The 21,719-nt window shown below is 39.8% G+C and overlaps 1 protein-coding gene across 1 annotated transcript in view; it reads left to right on the forward strand.

The window, feature by feature from the left end:
* The window catches only part of Sorcs3 (sortilin related VPS10 domain containing receptor 3), a 648,362-nt gene that overhangs the window by 590,740 nt on the left and 35,903 nt on the right, over positions 1 to 21,719 (forward strand). The window contains exons 15-19 of the mRNA XM_075974355.1: positions 510 to 627; positions 1,626 to 1,759; positions 14,928 to 15,041; positions 18,162 to 18,333; positions 21,220 to 21,406. Coding sequence (XP_075830470.1) covers positions 510 to 627; positions 1,626 to 1,759; positions 14,928 to 15,041; positions 18,162 to 18,333; positions 21,220 to 21,406 — 725 coding nt within the window. The remainder of the gene's footprint in view (positions 1 to 509; positions 628 to 1,625; positions 1,760 to 14,927; positions 15,042 to 18,161; positions 18,334 to 21,219; positions 21,407 to 21,719) is intronic.

The raw sequence follows: 21,719 nt of genomic DNA on the forward strand, positions 1-21,719 counted from the left end.
TCATGCAGTGGGAATTTGAATGAGAAGACATGAAGACGGTCACAGGTTTTGGGCATCAGTAGAGTCATACTTTAGGTAATGTATTTCACTACTCCCAATTTGTATAAGTGTGCATACACACATGCACACACACACACACACACACACTTATACAATTTGTTTTATAGGTGAGGAAACTATTCCTAGTGCTGGACGTAAGTAGACAGCCTACTGGTCCTGACCTTTAGAAGAAATGTAAAAGCTATGTGTCAAAATGCAAAGAATGGTTTCTTTTGGATAAAGCTGCAAAGCTTATATAGTAATTTTGCAATAAAAATAAGTGATATTAAACATACTGTGAATGACACCGAGTTGGCTGAAGATACTAAGACCCTGGCCACTGAAGAAGGAAACCACTCTTTTAAGGAGCTCGCCTTGGAGGGGTCAAACAAATCCAGGCTGCTCTCATCTCCCCTCTCCAGTATGGCGCATTACTGACTGATACTGGGCTTCTTGTGTTTTACACTTAGAGTTTTTGGCCACTTCAGCCTGCGCTCCGAATGGCAGTTAGTGAAAGTGGACTACAAGTCTATCTTCAGCCGGCGCTGCACCAAGGAGGATTTTGAGACTTGGCACCTGCTCAATCAGGTACCACTACATTGGGATGTGCTGGCTTCTAGAAATGGTTTGGTCTCTGATCTTATATTCTTGGGGGAAGGAAGGCAGTGCATCATTTGGGCATGTGTGTATGGGGAAAGTGTGTATATATACAGGACCAACAAGGGTAAATGAAATACATCCTAGAATTCTATGTACTCATTATATTGCCAAACTTCCTGAAGGAGAAGGTACAATAATAACATAGGATATCAGTTCAACTGGCAAAGAACTGAGTACCAGGTAGTTAGGAAGCCTCCTAAGATATGCTCATCTGCCTTGCCATGAGGAATATGAGAACATATCTCAGGACAGCTTAGAGGAAGGACCCTAAAGCACTAGGAAAAGGGAAAAGGGATGCAAGGTGGATGGGTCTAGTGATGGCAAATATTTGTTGCCATTCAATATAGAAGGACTTCTGCATTCCTCCCAACTCTTGGGTCCTTGGATTTTGTACAAACTTTTACTCTTTTTTGACCTTGTCTAAGATTATTTAGGACTTTAGGGTAATTATTTATGAGAGATAAATGAGAAGAGAGGAAGAGAAAAAAGGAGAGAGAAAGTAGGAGGGAGAACAGGGGGAGATTGCCCTTATGGGGTCAACCTCAATTTTATTGTGAAAATAATATAAACAATAAAAACAATATACCAGAAGTTGACTTCTCATTACTTTAGCTGCTAAAGCCACTTGGATAATGACATGCTTTAGAGACTGGAAGTCATTGTGTTCTCCACAAAGATGGAGAAGGAACAATGTTGTATGGACTTCGGGATAGCATGAATAGAGGGGCAGACCTGGCCAGCCATGCATCATAGTCCTTTCATGCAGGGATAAAGGATTGGCATGTTTGTTCTGGAAACTCCTGCATAGTTGCTGAGAAATGAGATTGCTATGTTGAATACTAAAAGCCAGTGCTTGTGTTGACCAACGGGCTTATTTACCTCCTATGCACTTTATTGCCTATCTCACTATGGCCTTTCTCTTTAAGGGAGAGCCTTGTGTCATGGGGGAAAGGAAAATATTCAAGAAACGCAAGCCAGGTGCTCAGTGTGCCCTCGGCAGAGACTACTCTGGGTCAGTGGTATCAGAACCGTGTGTCTGTGCGGATTGGGACTTCGAATGGTGAGTCCTTTGAAGGTTCATTTTCAGTTCTAACCAGATATTTACCTGACTGTGGGTGAGGATAAAGATGGAGTTAGTTTGACCCAGATGCAGGAGGCACATCTTTGGTCTTAGATACTGGATCAGACAGGAATTCTCCATCACTCAAAAGTGAGAACAAGGAACAATGATGGAGAATACCAATGCAGTGGGACCAAAATTTCCTATGGGCCTTTCCCTATCTTCTCATCTCCAGCAACGGAGTAGCCATATTTGATAGTCCTGGAGGAATGGGGATGGACACTCATGAGGCTTGAGGAGCTACTAGCCTATGCAGTTACCTTCGTACATATTTTTATCAAGATGTATTCTTTTTATGGGTACTCCATCATTGTTTCCTCTTATTTTTACATATATATTATTTACTTATATTTATAAAATATATAATAATTTGTGTTCACATAACCCTGTGAAATGATAAAATCAAGGTGATTAACATTTATTTACCCAAAGATTGGCCAATTGTTTGTGTTGGGAATATTTAGACTACAATTCTGCTTCTAATGACAACGAAAAAGTGCAACTTATATGTAGAATTCTGATAGCTAATCTCTCCCACAACTGATGACTCCCAAATATGAAATTTCCTAGCCTTCAGTCCCAGCTTCCTTTTCCTCTGAGAGATAAGTCTGCCTAACATACAAGACATACATCTGGTTTTCTAAGAGAGGCTGCATAGTTAGTGTGGCTGAAGAATCATTTTTACTGTGTGATAAGATATTCCTGCTTCAGGTTCTCTATTGAACCAATCACAGATCCATTCATACCAAGACTGAAATGCAAGCCCCTCCGATCCAGACTACCAATGAGCCCTTTCCAGTTCTCCCTCCAAACACACTGTCCCTGAAGGCACTTGTGACCATCCTTATAGCTTTAACTATCATGCCAAAAATCTACTAACCCACCTTCACGTCCTCTGCTGTCACCCTAAGGTCCTGTGTGTGTGTCTGCAGTCCTAATTATTGGACCAGGTACATTTTTTAAAATTCCAAAACAGATCATATTACTCTTGTACTTGAAAATATTTTAATGGATTCTCTCTCCTTTAAGGTATTGACTTGTTAAAGGCCCATTGGCCTGGCATCCTTTTCTATCTATTTTTTTTTTCATTCTTCTTCTCTCATTAGCTGTATTGCGGCCACACTCCCCACTCCAGTGATTAATTCAGGCTCATTCCTAAGAAGAGGACTGGAGAATACAACAGTTTCCCCCATGTTTCATCACAGCTGACACCTTTTAATCTCTCATGTTTCTTCAAAATTGTTAGCTTCTTAGAAATGCTGAAGACATCTGTCTCATCTGTATACCCTGGTGCTCTCAAGCTCACCGCTATGCTTTTGTCTCGTTAGTATTCACCGTATGCAGTGATTATGCTTTTGAATGTTTTGTTATCTTTCTTTCCCCAGTAGAGTGTAAGAGCTGCGAATCTACCTTTAAACTTCCCTTACGTTAAAAATCCAAGCGCCAACTCTACAGTAAGCATTTAATAAAGAGTTGCAACATGTTTTTGAATGCTGTTCTTAGGAGAGACAAAAACCTTCCTACTTCTGAGAATATGTGGATATCCCTCTGCTCTCAGCTAGATGGATGCTTCCTATGTATCCAGTCAGAAGCTGAAGTTCCGTGTGATATTTGATAGTGATCATCACGGGTTAGATGAAACAGCTGATGGCTCCAGCATCAGCCCATAGTTAAGGAAGGGGATTGGGCAGCGACAGAGTTGTATTTGGGTTTCTCTGCTGCAGAATATCAATGTACACTGCAGTACAAAGAGAGTTTGTCCTTACACAGTGGCCTCCCTTCTCTCATCTCCATGTCATACAGCTATTGTTTAGAAGTCATGTTTTTAATTTCCTGAATTTACTAGAACTTTAACAGGTAACTAAAAGTCGCTTGTGTAGCGTGACCTTGCCTGCTCCCAATCTGTTCTTCATTCTTATATAACTTGACTTCAGTGAGATTTATTAAAGTAAGATGTATAAATTTAAATTTCAGTGTCAGGGTCCTTTCTGTGTTAGAAAATCCTTTGAAAATAAGAGTATTTTTCCATCTGGGAAGACTATTTTTAGTTATGAACAACAGCTTAGTGTGTAATGATACTAAGTAGATATAGTAGTCGCCTTAAAAGTATAACATGGACATTGTATTTCATACTTTTCTCACTGATGTGACAAAGTACCTGAGAAAAGCAGCTTAAAGTAAGAAGTAAGAAGTTTCTAGGGCTCATGGTTTAAGAGGCTCCAGTCCATCATGGAAGCAAGGATATGCACTGGAACTCTGTAATGAGGAGGGCAGGAAGCAGAAAGCAAACAGTAAGTCAAGCCAGGTTATAAAATTCTTAAGCCCTGTCCTTTTTGACTCACCTCTTCCATAGAAGATATGCTTCCTAAAGTTTCCATTGTCTGCCAAAAGACCCCTACCAGCTTGGAAGCAGATCCTCAAACCCATGAGGCTAGGAGAACATTTCACACTTGAACCAGAGTACGTGTGTCCCTCGCCAGACTGACTCCATCCAGGTCCACTGCCTTTGCTTATGCCACAGTACAGATTTGTCTATGTCTCTTTCGTTCAAATCTGACTCCCACCCATTGCTAGGAGGATTCACAAGTAAGAAGGGAAAAAAAGACTACAAAGTAATATTTCTTTCCTTAACCTATCTATCAACATTTCTGGTCTGTATAAAAATCTTAACTCTTACATTCACAGGTTTTTCTTCTGGGAAATTTTCTTAATTTCTGTACCCTTATCTCCTTGACTGCAAAATAAAATATGAAACACATTTCTCTCTAGGTCCTAGGGATAAATAAACGAATTAGTAAGTGAATGAGGGTAGACCATTAATATAGATAAGACGCCTACCTGAGCTGTGTACCGCGTAAACTTACAACATATGGTAGCTGCTGCTGCTGGAATTCTTCCCCAGAGTAAGTGATCCCCATAGGATTCACACCAGAGAAGTCAGAGCTTGAGCACTGTTAACTAAGCACTGTTTTCAAAGTTGTACCTTTGGATCTTACGCGATTATTTTAATGCTAGTGATGGTACTTAAGGTGGTTTTGAGGCCTTTATTGGGGACTATTGTCAGAATCTAAGTAAAGCAGGTTATGGGGTATAGTCAGAAGCTTTTCTGTCCTGACTGCCCACTCCCTGTCACAGTGAGTGCTTCCAAATTGCCACACGGAGGCTAATATTACTATAAATGCTCAGCCAATAACTCAGGCTTGTTACTAGCTAAATCTTACATCTCATTGAATCCATTTCATTTATCTATGTATTGGCACATGGGCAGCTGGCTGGCATCTCTCTCAACCTTCTTGACTCTGTCCTTCCTCCTCCCGTCATTCTGTCTCTGCCAAGCTGTCTTGCCCAATCTCTTCTTGCTGTGATATCGGCCAATCAGTTTCTTATTAACACTGAGCATAATCCACAGAATTTCCCCTTTTTTCTAATTAAAAAGGAAGGTTTTTAACCTTAACAGGGTGAAATTATACACAGCAAAAAGTTATTAAGTAAGAATTAAAGCAAAAATATCCAATCCATTTGAGTTTAGCAAAATTAAAGAAAATATTCTATTATATATTTTATCTTTGTGATTTCAAAGTTTTGCATATAATTTACCTTTTATCATAACTAGGGAAAACTGTAACTATAACAATCTAGTCTTCAACTCCACTAAAGACCCCAGAAGGGTGAGATGTTTTCTAATGATAGGGACATCTTGCAGCTTGGACACTCACCTAAAGCGCCTCTATAATGTTGGAGCATCCAATTCTGGCCTATAGGTCTATCATATCTGACAGACTTTCCTGTGAAGCAAGATATTCTGAAAGGTTATCCTGCTTTGTCGTTGGAGAGTTTGACAGTTACCTTTATTGCATCCTGCTGGTCCAGTTTGGATAGGATATTGTCAGCCATTGAGGCAAGGACAGTTTCTTTGCCCACATGGTTAGCTTTTTCTATAAAGAAAATAAACTCCATATGGAGCTTTTTTGATACCCATCATCTTCTGAAGCAGTTGGCACTGCCAGGAGCAGAAATGTCTCACAGTCATCAAAGCCTCAAGTTATTAAACATATTAAATGCCATGTTCTGTAGGTCTTTGAAGCATTTGAAGACCAACTATCTAAATATGTGTATGACCTTAAAAAATACTTAACATGACTGTAAGTTTTACTATTATAGATGACTATTAATCCATATTTCTAAATTATATATTACATTTTTAAATAAACTGCATAAACACAATACCTTAAACAAGAGTAGAAACATACACAGAGAATAATAAAATTAATTTTAAATTTGTAACAATAAACCAAAATCCAAACTATTGTAAAATATTTAAGATGAATAGAGGGGTTTTTTTGGTTTAAAGTAGATTCAATAATCTTTTTACCCTACCATTTTTATAACTCTCCTTTTCTTTTCAGAATGAGATCCCTGAATTTAATCTCCTTTGTTTAGCTTTTTTTTATGACCATTATCAATAACAACTTGTAACCACCCCCCCAAATGATAATGAATATCCATAACCATTTGGGGGGGGGGTATGGCCCTAATTTTTTAGACTACTTCCTATTTTTTTATGGGCACTGATAATCTTTGAGGTAACCTTGAGGACATTGGGATAATTGTTAAGTCTTGGCTGTAGTATTCTGTGAGGCTGTATCATCTTAATCAGTAGCCTGGAAGCTGATCTGGATGCTGGATCACCTGGGACATTGTTTTCAATGGTGTCTAGTCCCCTTGCTCTGAAAATACATAAACTTTTAAAGATAACATATATATCTATATTAGTACAAGTATGGATTGTGTGTTGTACATAAATCAGTTAAATATGATTTTTTGTTACATATTTGAGCAGATAAAATATACATTGCATGTCTTGTAGTTCTTTTAGATTTATTTTTTTGTGTTTGTAGTCAGGATTTTTAGGATGTCTTCCTCAATCAAACCTGATTTTCTTTAACCCAAAATGAATCTGCATCCTCTCATTTCTTGTAGAAAAACAAGCATAATCTCTCTCCCAAAGTGACACATCTTTTGACTTAAATTTTGAAATCAAGATAATTTTGAAATATATAGGCTGGTTTAATCTAGCAATTTCCATAATCCAAGGTCTCTCAACAGCCAAAAATTTTAAAGACAGCATAATAATATGTACAATCCAGACTCTGTGTATTTTCCATCTTTATGTGACATTTTCCCTTTGTATTACTTTACTCTTCTTTAGGATTTTATTTTGTTATTTTAATACTATATTTTTAATTTCAGACTGTATATACTCTCCCTCTTCTCTCTTCCAAGCCTGTATATATTTTTACATATACTATAACCTGTTTAAAGATTTTTTTCTTTCTGAATCTCTATTGTATATGTATAACCTTTTCTGTCTCTGTGGGCAAACAAATAAAAACAAAAACAAAACCACAAAAACTGCTGTGTAATGTAGATAATGGCACATTTACAGCCAGCTCTGAGAGCCATGCTTTCTGTCCCAACTCTAGGAAGTTTCTGTGTCCATGTTACCACCTAGTAGTGTGTCGCCCTCTGCTCATAAACATGATTTAAGTGTTTGGTAGCAGGGGCTCTTCAAAGAGCCCCCCACACACACCCTTTTTGGTGCTAGTACCAAGCCAGGAAGCCAGCTCTTTTTTTCTCCTTTTTCTTACCCCCACCCCAAGACAGGGTTTCTCTGTGTAACATCCCTGGCTGTCCTGTCCTGAAACTTGCTCTATAGACCAGGCTGACCTCAAACTCACAGAAATCCACCTGCCTCTGCCTCTTGAGTGCTGTAAGCCATCTCTTAAAGGAGCCATGCCTCTGCTTGCCCCACCCCCGCTGCAAACATGCGAACAGAGCTTACTAGAGAAAAGAAGGTCACCAAAAAGTTATGCTTGACTCTGTTTTTGTGTTTAGAATCCTTTTTAAAGCCTGTTTTAGGTCTTAAATGGAAATTCCTGCCCCACATTCGGATGCTTCTCTTCCACCCACACATTCCCAAATAAACACATAGAAACATATTAATTACAGATGCTCTATTGATAGCTCAGGCTTTTTACTAGCTAACTCTTAAATTTAAATTAGCACATGTCGTGGGTTTACATGTCATCTAGCATGTCTTGCTTTCTAAGTGACTGGCTATCATCTCTCTCAACTTTCTTGACTCTGCCCTTCTTCCTCCCATCATTCTCTCTGTGTCATGTCAGGCTGTCTCGCCCAGTCTCTTCTTGCCTTGCTATTGGCCAATAAGTTTTTAATTAACAATGAGCATAATCCACAGCAATAGGGGAGAGAAGGGATGCCTTGCAATGCATTCTGTGGTTCTTAGATTTGTACTGATAGAAATCTCACCTGTATTCAAGACACTGTAATACTGGCATATTTACCAAGGCCATTAGAATGGGAGGAAAATAAATAGTTTGTTCATAAGTTACCTGATTATAGTTACATAAATGGTTGAGGCAGAGTTGGGGTTCAGATGCAGGGATGGCTAAACCTTGGCTCATTGCTTCTAAGATATCTATTGTTCAGGAAGCCAAACAGGTTTTTATTATTGTAAGATTTCTTTTATTATTCAGAAGGAATAGGGTCTCCACATTTAGTTCTTCTGAAATTAAAACTCATCTCCAAATGACCCAGGGTGACTGCTCTAAGTGAAATTTAATATAGACTATTTCATTAACTCTAAAGACAATTTCAAATTTTTTTTTTACCAGTGCTAGTGGAATTTTAATAGATATATGGTCCCCACAAAGACATGACAGATTTTTCTCTATAAGGTACTGGATATATGCATTTCTATTTTAAATAATACCATATGCTATAAAGAAGACAGAAAACACTTGAGATTGGTGCAGGGCCAGTAAAAAGGAGAGACCCAGTCATGTACCTGGTCACAATCAGAGTATAACAATAACCACAACAGTCATGCAACCTAAATGTGTGTTTCTACCACATCTGCATATGGAAGAAGCAGCCTTTGATGACAATTCCTGACTTATTTACAGTGGCTTTAGGGTAAATATTGGAAATTGGCCTCTTTGATTTTAAGTCAATGAGTATCAGTCTTGGCATTGAAATAGTTTTTCAGAGCTGAGAAAGATGGCTCAGCATTTAGAGCATTGGATTCTTCTGCAGGGGACTAGCGTTCAGTTCCCAGCCCCCACATAGGGGTTTATAGGCATCTGTAACTCGGTTCCAGGGAAACTGATGCCCTTTTCTGACCTCCACAGGCACTAGGTACATACATAGTGTATATGCCTAAATGCAGGCAAAGTACACATAAAATAAAATAATAAATTGATTTTTAAAAGAAAAATTAAATATTTTTGTTTTGATCTCTTTTTTTTTGGTTGTTTTTGAGACAGGGTTTCTCTGTGTTGCTTTGGAACCAGTCTTAGAACTAGCTCTTGTAGACCAGGCTGGCCTTGAACTCACAGCCTACCTCTGCCTCCTGTATATGTATTGCTTTTATTGGTTAATAAAGAAGCTGCTTTCAGCCAATATCTTAACAGAATATAGCCAGGCTAGAAGATATCTATCTATCTATCTATATCTATATCTATATATATATATATATATATATATATATATATAGAGAGAGAGAGAGAGAGAGAGAGAGAAAATATGTAGAGTCAGGGAGAAGTCATATAGCCACTGCTGGAAACAGTTGCACTGGGACCTTGCTGGTAAGCCATAGCCATGTGGCAATACACAGATTAATAGAAATTGGTTAATTTAAGATGTAAGAGCTTGCTAGGAATTTGCTAGAGTCATTGGCCAAACAGTGTTGTAAATAATATCATTTCTGAGTGATTATTTTGGGACTGGACAGCCGGGAATGAATGAGCAGCCTCCTCCCACACCTATAGTGTCCCCTCTGGGAGTTCCCAATTCAATCAGTTCTAGCCCTCATTACACACATCCCATTTAGGTTCATCCCTGAGCCAGAGCAGGCATGTTCTTATGGTTACCCTGGGCAACATGTAAGGCTGGGGAGATAACCTAGTTTAGTAAGTTTAGGGCAGTCATAGGGTAGGAATGATGTGTTTAATATCTCCATATTGGTAGGAGCTAAAAGACACACAACCTGCGCTCACAAAGGGCAGATAATTTGACTTAAAGGGAGAAACTTATTGAGTCTCAGCAGTATCTACCTATAGAATGAAAGGCTCAGGTAAAAAGAGTAAGCATCACAGACAGATGGGAGTTTCTACTTACAGGCCTGAAAGATTCCCAGCCTAATGTTTGCTATGAAGAGCTACTGCAAAGCAGCCTCCACCATGTCAGGGGTGAGGCACAGAAACAAATGCCCACCCAGGAGAGAACTAAGGTTTCCAATATAGTCTCACATTCTAGAGAGGGACTTGCTCCAAAGCCCTCGGGGGGGGTGTACCCCAGTAGAGGCTAGCCCTCTGGGAGAAGAAAATATTTGTCAGTGATAACTCAGGAAGTAGCCCCCTTTTTCCCCATTCATTCCTTTTGCTCATTCATTCATAGCTTTGACTGAGTACCTAGTATGTCCTGGGTGTTGTGGTACTCTTTAATATTAATAACATTAATTTCTCATATAGCTCTTGGAAGAGTTGGACATTTTATAGATAGTTCCAGTCCCTCAAGATAGCAATATTCTAATTTCCGAAGCCTGAGATTTAGGATACCATGGTGGTTTCTTCCATGTTCAGTATGGAGCCATATCCCCAGGGTAAGATTATCTAGTAGAGATGCAGAAGACAAGGGAAAAGGAATTTGGGGGAGCCACACACCTCATTTTTGGTGTACCTACGGTTCATCCGACCTTTGGTTTTATGCATTTTGAGCATAAGTGAGAGTATTTTTTCTATAGCAGACTACCTAAACTATAAACAAGACAATAAACAATGTATAAATAAGAGTTACTGCACCAGAACATGATATAACAGAAAAGAAAAAGAATCTAATAAAGTATTGAGTTTTATGATCCAATCCTGAGTCCATTAGTAGTACTAGTCACATGTGATTGTTTACATTAAAATTCAGTTAAATTAAAATGCAGTCTCTTTGTTGTGCTGCTTAGTGGTTGCCATAATGGAACATAGCTATTTGAAATATTTCCACTTTAGATAGTTCCGCTAGACAGAGCTGTTTTTTTTTAACACAGGTGGAGAGGTGGTTAGAGCAAAGAGCTCACTGCACAATGAGATTACATGTAATCATGGATGACTGTACGCAGGGAGTGCTAATGGAGCTATACGATTTAATTAAATAAAATGAGCATATGTTTATGAAAGTGGGCAACAGACTGACTTAAAGAGAGCAGATATATAAGCAAGCTCTCAGTGGGGAGAAGGATAAGACAGGTGTCTCTAACGGGATTACATCCAAAGAAATGCTTAAGGGATGATTGTCAGGTTTTCTGAGTCATTTTTGCCTAAGCTATAACGGTCTCTTTTTCTATGACTATATTTGGATTCATGCCTCACGCAATGAGGATGATAATTTTTATTCTTGTGTTAGCTGCTTCCGTTTCATGAGTGTTCCTACTAGGCCTGAAAAAATCACCTGGTCCCAACCCCATCCTGATGCACTCATAAAATGGGATCAAAGTACGCATCAGGCATATGTCCTGGAATCTCTGCTGTTAGCTGGGAAGGTAGTGAGACTGTGCTGGCCTCTGCCTGGCCTGATCTCTCACAAAGACCCTTGAGCTTATTGGGAAGAGACCTTGGCTTTCTGATTGGTCAAGAGTTTGAGAATGGGCTAGAGAAATAGCTTAGCAGTTAGAAACATGCGTGTACACACACACACACACACACACACACACACACATGCACTGTTCTTGCATAGGAGCTGAATTCAGTATTTAGTTCCTAGCACCCACATTGGATGGCTCACAACCACCTGTAAATCCATCCAGCTGGAGGGAATCCAGTGCCTCCAAAGGCATTGGCACTTATGTGCACATGCACACACACACACACACACACACACACACACACACACACACACACACCTCTTTAGAATTTTAGAATGTCCTTCTTAGGAGCAGGGACCACGTTCTGATGAAGTGGTAGTGCTATGTGCCTGGAGTAGCTTTGTACAATGCCTGACGAGCCCTTCATCATCTTTCATCTGTTTCTTTCCAGTCCACAAGCAAAATAGACCCATGTTGCAAAACTGCCCTTTTCTATGGTGACACACACTTTTTATTTTCTCAACTGTCCTTGCCATTTCTCTTTCTTAATCTGAGGCTTTTCATTGGGTAGGGTTTGGACTATATACATATTTTTTGAAATGGACAAATTTTGTTTTCCTAACCAGGTAGATATTCCTCTGCTTTTATAATCAAGCAACACACAGGGGTAAATTGTGTTTTGCGGTAAACAGCCAGTATATGTGTGGGATCTGGCGCATACTTCCCTGAGGCAAAACAGATTTTCTGGTGTATTCTGTTCAAATCTCACAATTTATCAGTTCACACCTTTCCCCAGGAAGCCAGAGCAGCGGCTGTTTGTTTGTTTAAATCCTGCAGACTCATGAGCTGGGAGGGAGGCTGGACAGTGTGAAAGAGTTTAATATGCATTTAGCTGAAATTAATGAAGAAGTCCACAGCTTGGAGGAAGGCAGTTTCGGTTAGTGTTGTTAAATATTAATGAGGTGCTTTTGCTCTTTGGGGCAGAGCAGCACGCTTGATGCACCTTTTTTAATTACTGCAGTGCCAACAGGTAGCAGAGCTGAACAGAACTGCTGAGGGTGCTTGCATTCTGCAAAGAGCCTTGAAAATGTTTCTATCTTCCCCAAGGCTGCATGAGAGAGGCATCCTCCCTTTCCGGATTCCCAATATTTTCTAGGGTCAGCAGGACCGGGCAACAGGTTCATCTTATAAAGCCATAGGGGAGTTTTCTAGAACTAGTCTGTGTATACCACAGTCCAGTATTTCCGTGCATAAATAATGCTTGGGAAGTCAATGCTCAGTGGTGTGCTGACAATGTTTAACTCCTGGGACCACATGCCGAATGCCGTGCATATTCCCACGGTGGCCGATTTCATCATTATGCCAATGAATGAAGAGCTGAGAAGAGCTAGGCAGTCGCCCCACTTTCTATAGTTTTCCCGCCAGACAGATATATGGATATAAACGACCTTGACATTAATAACCTAATGATATTCTTATGTAATTTAGCATATGTTGTATGTAGTAACTAACATATACACAGCATGTTATAGCTATATAAAGCTAAAATGCATTAAAGCAGTAGGAAATTATGTTTTGTGTATTTTTATGGACTTTTAAATATAATTTATTTGAATGAAGTATCATGTAATTTAATTTTTAATATTTGCTTTAACAATCACTAATTATCTTACAAAATTCCCCGAGTTTTAAGAGCCAGATTCCATGGGCTCTTTCAAACTCTACTAAGTCCAGATGAACTATGGGCCAGGGGCTCTCTACTAGGACCAGACACTTGTCAAAGGAGTCAACTGACAGAAATGTCTCTTTGCTTTCGTTTCTTCCAGCTTCATTGAAGCATGGTTGCATCAAAGCTGCTCTTGCATTCTGCCTTTCTGTTGATTGGCAGCTCTGCTCACATTCACTCCAGTCATCTTTTGGGCCTTTGGATATACTTTCTGCAGTTAACCCTACAGTGGCAAGAAGCCTCACAATCTTTTTACAGAAATAGACACAGTGCAATGGAGCAATTAGAGGGACTGTGTTTTGGTGAAACTCTGACATTAATTCGCTGTATAATATTTATTATCAGATGATTTAATTAGTGAACAACATAGTTTCTAGCATATGGTAGCCCTGAAAAGTGTGTGCAATAAAACTAGGGATAGGCTCATATAACCTAAATATGAGAGAAGAGTTAAGAAGAAGCTGCAAAACATAGAAGGTTCAGTGATCCACGCCCAGGGCTTAACATACAAAAGGAAATAAAGTGTGCTAAAAAGTAGCTAGGAGTAGTCTAGAGTTACCATGTGGGTAGTAATGTACATGGTCTCACCCATCAATCAGTACTTCTTTATGCAGTGTTAGGTTTGGGGTGTGAGGTATAAGGACTAAAATAGCAATTGAAGACAGGTCTTGTCAGATTCGTCTCATGGGTCAGGACATACAGTGAAGGATAAATGAGGCACATTGAAGTGAATACCCATCTTCCTTCCATTCCTGTCCTGCGTTCACTCTGATAAGTTAGCAGTGTTTTCAAAGACTGTGGGGGCAGACCTAACGCAGTGCGGAGAACTGCTTTCCTTTCTGTCCCGTGCTTCTTTCACACTTGTTGGGGCGGTGTCCCGATGATGAGTTTGTGCTGTCTGGGCTTCAGGGGTTCTCTTTTGGTGATGAATGTGGAAGAATGGACAGAGAGAGGGTGTGCTCAGTGAGTTCTGGCTGGCCGTAAGAGCAGAATCCCCTCCACCCACTTCATTACGCCTGACATTTACACGTCTAAGCGCCTCATACAACTCCAGAAGCATGCTATTCCTCAGATGCTGTGGCTGTGGTTCCGTAGAAGCACGAAAAAGAACTCCAGTTGTATTTTATTTTTAAGAAAATGTATATGTCTCCTAATATGTCTAATCAAGAGAAGTTTGAAATTCTTTTGGCATACATATGCACACACACACACACAGAGACACCTGAAAGCAATTGAAATTAAAGTAAAAAAAAAAATATATATATATATATATATATATATATATATATATAAATTCTGTGAAATCAATTTCCAGACAGTACACATTGAATCATTACATAGAAATGTATCTTGACCTTTAAAGTCATCTCCCTGGTTGCCATTTACTTATTTAATTAATTCTGTGATTCAAAGTTTGATTTAAATGTATAGTGTCCCTCCCCTCTCACCTCCAAGCCATTGTACCTGTCCCATATTTGAATTCATGTACTTTCTCATCTAGATTTTTTTGATAATCCATTTTTCTCTCTAGACTATAATTCTAAATGATGAGACCATTTCTGAAAACATCCTATTGTTTTAAGGCATGGACATTTACCCCAGTGGACCTAATGAAAACCATGAGCCATGACTCTGGGGAGGCAGTGGGACCTGTGTACATTTATGTCTGCCTTCGGGTGTTTTAATATTTGTACACACTTATCATTGTATCGTGTTTGTTTTCCTGACAGTGACTATGGCTATGAGAGACATGGGGAGAGCCAGTGTGTCCCAGCTTTCTGGTACAACCCAGCTTCCCCCTCCAAGGACTGCAGCCTTGGTCAAAGCTACCTTAATAGCACTGGGTAAGTCAAATGACTGAAGGAACTCAGTTCTCAAATATGAAATAAAATGGAATGTATCCTTGTTGAAGGAAATGAGTATTGAAAGGGTAATTTTGTGTCCAGAGGCTTCTGAGGGAAGCTGAAGAAATGTTTAGCCAAGGATAGCTTGTTTAGAAACTATCAGAAGAAATTATCAGGCAGGAAAGACTCTGTAATTTATCCCTGGAAGATTATAGTTGTTGCTTACCTTTTGGGCCTCAACTGATTTAAGTTGATCTAAGTAGTGTGTAGCTATGACAGATGCTCCCTGGTGGGAGATCAGTGGGCATTCTGAAACAGTAACTCTTGACACATCAAAGAAAAATTCACAAGTCTCATTCTAGATACTTCTGGAATAAGAAGACTAAGGGCACTTTCAGCAATTGTCTAATTGCTTATTGTGCTCTGATTGTTCACTTAGGAGTTATCCTCAAACACTTGGTGAAGGATTTCCTGGCTGTGTGTTGTTTTGCCCTTTTCTTACTGCTTCTATGACCCACGCAAGATTTGTAGAGTAGGCAGGTGGGACAGTGCCACACTGCTCATGTTTTGATACATCTTTTGGTTGTCTGACTTGGGAGGTCCAGAGGGAAGCTGAGGTCTTCATTTGTAGTAATCCCCTACCAGGGGTAGAGAGGATCTGCTGTTCCACACCACTCTCTGAAAGGCAAAGACACTGAGTGCTCTGGACTCTCACCTCTGCAAGTATTTCTTCCGCCATCTTAGCCAAGTTATTCAGCTTCTCTTACTTTGACTTGGTATGGTTGCAAAGAGTCGTAGGTCCGATCTAAACATCTGCCATCTACGAAGGAAACAAAAACATGATGGGATGGGCGTGTTGAGTAGTCTGAAATACTCTAAAGCCATGACGTTTCTGGTAAATATTTGATTCTGAGGGAACTTTTCCCGTTGCCACAGTGGACATCTCAGTCCTTTAATGTAGAGGTTTGTAGGAATGTGTTCTAAAGATTTAAGTCATTCAGTGCAAATTGAGAAATTTCAACTTAAGGAGATATACCATCAGAGAGCAAGAAAAACAACCTAATGGTCACATAGAATCATCAGCAAAAGCCAGCTTTTAGCCTTGGAATCTTTTAGAAATCTTTAGAAGTGATTTCTCTTAGGACATCTCATGTAATCATAGCACACATATATCTAGTTCTAATTTTAAGCAACATATATATGCCAAACAGCAAATAAGTAAATAAGTCAGGGAGATGAAAAATCTATTTACAGTCCCACAAAGAATTTCCCATAGAATATATAGACACCTCCAATTTTCTTAAGTTTGTATTTAAGTCTATATTACACATTATCAACATGCTTAACATGGTAGCAAGCTAACAAAGGAAGCAGTTAATATAAAGTGTGCCTTCTGATACAAGTATGATGTTGATCTTGAGTAAAAACTAAATATCTTCTAAGTAAAGATAACCCAGAAAGATTAACTTAGAATAATTTAATTTAACTAAATCAGTGATAATCTAAAGAACGACTGTATGATTTGTGTTTATAATTATAATGTCTCATCATGTTTAAAACAATTAAAAGGTAAAAATGATTTTGTTTGATGTTACATGTCATTTCAGTATGCTATGCTAACTACATTTGTGGATACCAGCTGCCATGTTGGATAGTAAAGATACAGATATAGCTCAGCTGACAGTTGATAATGATGTATTATAATTTCATTTGAGCCAAGAGATACCTACATCATTTGACTGGCATCACTTGGGATCTTTGGAAGAAGGTGTTGATAGGGTGGGTAATTCAGAATTGAGAGGGGTATTAAGGAGAAAAAGTCAATATAATGAAGGACCAGCATCATTAGAGTTTTGTGACTTTGGGTCTTTCAGAATAAGACACTATAGGTGAATGAATTATTCTTAATACAGAGGACTTGATAGCGATGGTGTTGTTGTTGTTGGTGGTGGTGGTGGTGGCAGTGGTGGTGGTAATGGAGAAAAGTGGAGGTAGTGCGATATTTATCTTGTGGTTTTCTTAAAGCACCAGTTTTAGGAATGAGAACTAGATTGTGAATTTCCTGGAAATAATAACTCTGTGACGGATCCAGTTGCAGTCAAGCTCTTGGGTCAGAGGTCAAGGCAATTGATGTAACATCATTATATTATATGAAGCTGTTGCCGTAGAAGTTGGTAGTGTTTTGTAGGGAGGTTTTCCAGGCTAACCCCTTTTGTAAAGTAATCTTACTTTAGCAAAGTTGAATAGAGTTTCAAACCTGTGCTTTTAATGTGACGTTTGTGTTGAGGAGGAAATAAGGATTTAGCAAATGGAGAAAATGTGTTATAAAATAGCTCAGTGGCTCCAGAGTAAAAGTTACCATTGTGATTTCTTTTAATTTTATTATATGTTCCACTAATAACGTCTTAGGATGGAGAAGAGATAGGGAGACAGCATTTGATTATAGGGACTTAGAAGTTTGGTGTTCTATCTGCTTCTTGGTACAGAGAAAGTTGGAGGGAGCCTTGGGGGAATAGAACAGGCCTCTAGCTGACAGAGGTGTGCTTGCTTTCCCTGCTTCACTAGCCCAGTGCCCACCTCCCCTTCTGCTGTGTAGGAGCCAGCATTGATTTTTCTTGGCTGGTTTAGACACTGAGCCGATCCCTGGTGCCCTAGGTGGGATCAATACTAATGTTTAAAGAGCTAGCCTTCCTGAGACAGAGGGATAGCAGCTCGTGAGGATTGTTTGTCTTGGGGAATAGCTGTAGTTTGGGAGACTTGGCTTTTAAGAGCAACTGTGAGAAGTTCCTTTTGCTTACTTCTTTTCTCTTGCCCTCCCTTATACATACGTGCACAGGCATGCGTGCACACACACTCCAAGCTGCAGCACTGTCAAAACTGTCTGTTGTCAACTCTCTTTAGGTATTAGAGGCTTGTGTTCACACACACATACATACACACACACACACACACACACACAAACACACACACACACACACACACACTCCAAGCTGCAGCACTGTCAAAACTGTCTTTTGTCAACTCTCTTTAGGTACCGGAGGATTGTGTTCACACATACACAAAACACACACACTCCAGTCTGCAGCACTGTCAAAACTGTCTTTTGTCAACTCTCTTTAGGTACCGGAGGATTGTGTCCAACAACTGCACAGATGGGTTAAGGGATAAGTACTCTGCAAAGACTCAACTGTGTCCGGGAAAAGCTCCTCGGGGTCTCCACGTGGTAACCACTGATGGGCGCCTGGTGGCAGAGCAGGGCCATAATGCCACCTTCATCATTCTGATGGAAGAGGTAGGTGACCACTTGGGTGTCTGCAGTCAGAACCCACAGCAGTAATGACGAAAGTGAGAAAAAGAAGAGAAAGGAAGCAGAACCTACTCACAAACCCCCTCCAGTCATCTATAGTAAAGACCCAGTTCACGGAGCTTCTATGTTACTTGCTGGCTCATTCTCCTTCCCTCCCTCCTTCCTGCTCTCTTTCTTTCTCTCTTCTCCCTCCATCCCACATCCTCTATGCTTGGAACTGAACTCAGGACCTTAATTCTGAGCTATAGCAACAGCCCTTAGGTTGTTTGAGACAATCTCACCTTGATTCTTTTGACATAGTGACTCACTACATAGCTCAGACCAGACTTGTACTCACGGTGTTTCCCATGTTCATTCAAATTTGTGTTCCACATGCTTTCACCTCCTCAGTGCTGGGATTGCATTATGACCTACCTGGATATAGTCTTATCATGATAAGAACATAACCTCTAAACTATGAGGGGAGAAAAATGGAAGAAAATTCAAATTATAGCCATCAACTTTCAGAGTCTCTCTTGCTTCATTCTAACCCTTAGGTTCACTAATTAGAAGAGCCCACAAGCCTTTAAAAGTCTTGAACATGTGAATGAGAGAATGGGGAAGATGATTGAAATGGTGTTGAAAGTTAGGTTTATAGCGAACACAGCACTGGTTGCTTCTACATCAGCTACTAACTTCATTAGCTCATCACTTGTGTCTTTTGCAATCCAGACAGTAAAATCTGAGTGTATGCTGGCACTCCAGGCTACTTATCTGCTTCTGGCTCCCTATGTGAGATGTTCCTTCTGCCTAAACCAGGGACTTTGTTAGCACTCTCTGCTGGAAGACTTGCCTGATTGACAATGCCCTCTAAATTTATATGCAAATTGCTTGGGGCTCTTGAGATCTTCCACAGGGGAGCAAAGCAAGCCAGGAGTTTTTTTCTCACTAGTCTGAGCACTTCAGAGCCTTTAAAGTCCAAACCACACTGCAATGGAAGGTGCCGGCTTCTTATCCTGGCCTGGCAGACTCCTCACCCTTCACTCACGTAGCTACTTGAATTAGAGGACTTTGAGATTCAGAGGAGGTCATTATCACAGTTCCACTAGAGAGTTTTCGGGACCAGAGCTATAAAAACTTTCTCAGATGGATGTGAAGAGCCACGATCTTATCCATTTCAATTGCCTCCAGTTCATTTCCACTTTAATTTACATTTATAAACTCAAAGGTAGTTGACATTGTGTGAGGGTCAAGAGAGCATCCGTCAGGATGTTTTGAGCATCTATGTTGCCACGGTGGGAGAGATTCTAAGTGAGAAACGTGACCAGTGCACAGAGCTGAGGCAGAGGTTTTGGCTTTTGCTTTAGTCAGAGTTTTTTTTTTTTTTCTTATAGAGGAAAGAATTTTGGGTCACAGATTCAGGAAATTCAGTCCATGGTCTCTGGTTGCCATAGTTGGAAGAGCTTCTTTGGTTATGGTGAAAAAGAGAGAATAGAAGAGAAAGCAGAATAGATAGCATAGAGAAAGAGAGCAAGAGTGAGCAAGCATGAGTGAAAATGGGTGAGCTAGAGACAGACAGACAGAGACAGACAGACAGACAGACAGACAGACAGACAGACAGAGAGACATTGAGAGAAAGAGACAGAGAGAGGTTTACGTCCAACTTCCTAAAGTTTTAAACATGGCACAATGGCATGTCTAACTGGGCACCAACCCCTAACATACGCTATTTCCTGGGCATCACTTCATATCCAAACCTCATCAGTTAATAACTCCAGAATATTATTCTCTCTTTGTTCCATCTCAATATATAAGCAGATTTTTTTAACCTTCTCCATTCTATATCTTTATTTTATGGTCTATATTATGCATTTACTCTAAGTATTGATCTAGTATGAGGTATTTAGTAAGGATGGGCTCAGTATTGCTTTTGAGAGGCTAACAGTCAACTTGAGGGAATAAAGCACCCACCTGAGCCACTGATATCATGTCAGAGGCAGTGTCCAAGGTGTGCTTGGACTTCCCAGAGGCAGAGACATCTGTGGGCTGACACACTTAGCAGAAGCCTTGGGAGAGAGGGTGGCTTAGAAAACCCTAGGCAAGAAAACAGAAGTAATTTATATATCATGCAATATTCATCTCTAGAATGTAAATAATGATCTACCTACTTTTGTTATTTTGAATATGGTGTTTAATACATGTTAAGTGACTAGCATAGATCTTAAATTAAATAACTGAAATTAAGAATAAGAGTAATGGATATTATGGCATGATAATTAAAGAAATTAGTGTTTGAAGTAAGCTATCAGAACTTGAAACTTGGTTTTTCCTGCTGTTAGTTGTGTGGCTTTAATGTCGATAGTATTTTCACCTCCACTATAAAAGTGAGGATGGTAATACTTTCTACTGCTGTTAGAAAGTAATACTTCCTATTACTCAAACATACTTACTTCCCTCTGGATGTTCATACATACATATGATCACACAAAGAAATGGGCTCAAATCTTTCTATAACATAAAGTTGAGGGGAGTAACTGCTTGGCTTGTTATGAAGGTACGTAACAGTGCTAGCTATTACCTTATTGTTATTATTATCATGACACAGAAAAGAATGTTCATGAGGAGTCTGGAGTACTTGGTCTTTCCATTTCAGAACACTGGATACCGTCTTCCTAACCACTATTGCCAGAGTCCTACCAAATCAAGCAGCCCCAAAGTTGGACATGCAGGTTTTCAGCCCTTGCCCACAGCTCTTCATGAATATTAGTTTGTGCTAAGGAGGCATCACTGTAGCATGTCAGGATTGAAATGTTGAAGCTGTGAAAATTGGTATCAGATAAAAGTCAAACAGAATCTATGAAGGGAACCAGATCAATTTCTGTTTGCCTGCAGGGTGACCTCCAGAGGACGAACATCCAGCTTGACTTTGGGGATGGCATTGCTGTGTCCTATGCCAACTTCAGCCGCATTGAGGATGGCATCAAGCATGTGTATAAGAGTGCGGGCATCTTCCAGGTGACAGCGTACGCAGAGAACAACCTTGGTTCTGATACAGCCGTCCTCTTCCTACATGTGGTTTGTAAGTAGCAGTGAGCACTCCCCCTGCCCCCGCGCCACTCCCTTTTTTAACCAGTTGGCAACTCCAACTGTCTAGATTTTACCCTCTAGAGTTTCAGAGCTGAAGCCAGGTTCATTGTGGCTCCTAAAATCATCCAAGTCAAAACACTGAAATGCATATCCAGCTATAATTTAATTTCACGGTGCTGAAGTAGATTGCATATTTTAAATGTATAGGCAACATTACTGAGGTTCTTTACTTTATAGCACCGTTCTGATAGGTTGGTGCACATGCATACTCTCATTTAGATAAAATGTCTTTTCCTTTTGCTTTA

This window comes from Microtus pennsylvanicus, chromosome 5 (genome assembly GCF_037038515.1).
Source record: "Microtus pennsylvanicus isolate mMicPen1 chromosome 5, mMicPen1.hap1, whole genome shotgun sequence".
Taxonomy (NCBI): Eukaryota; Metazoa; Chordata; class Mammalia; order Rodentia; family Cricetidae; genus Microtus; species Microtus pennsylvanicus.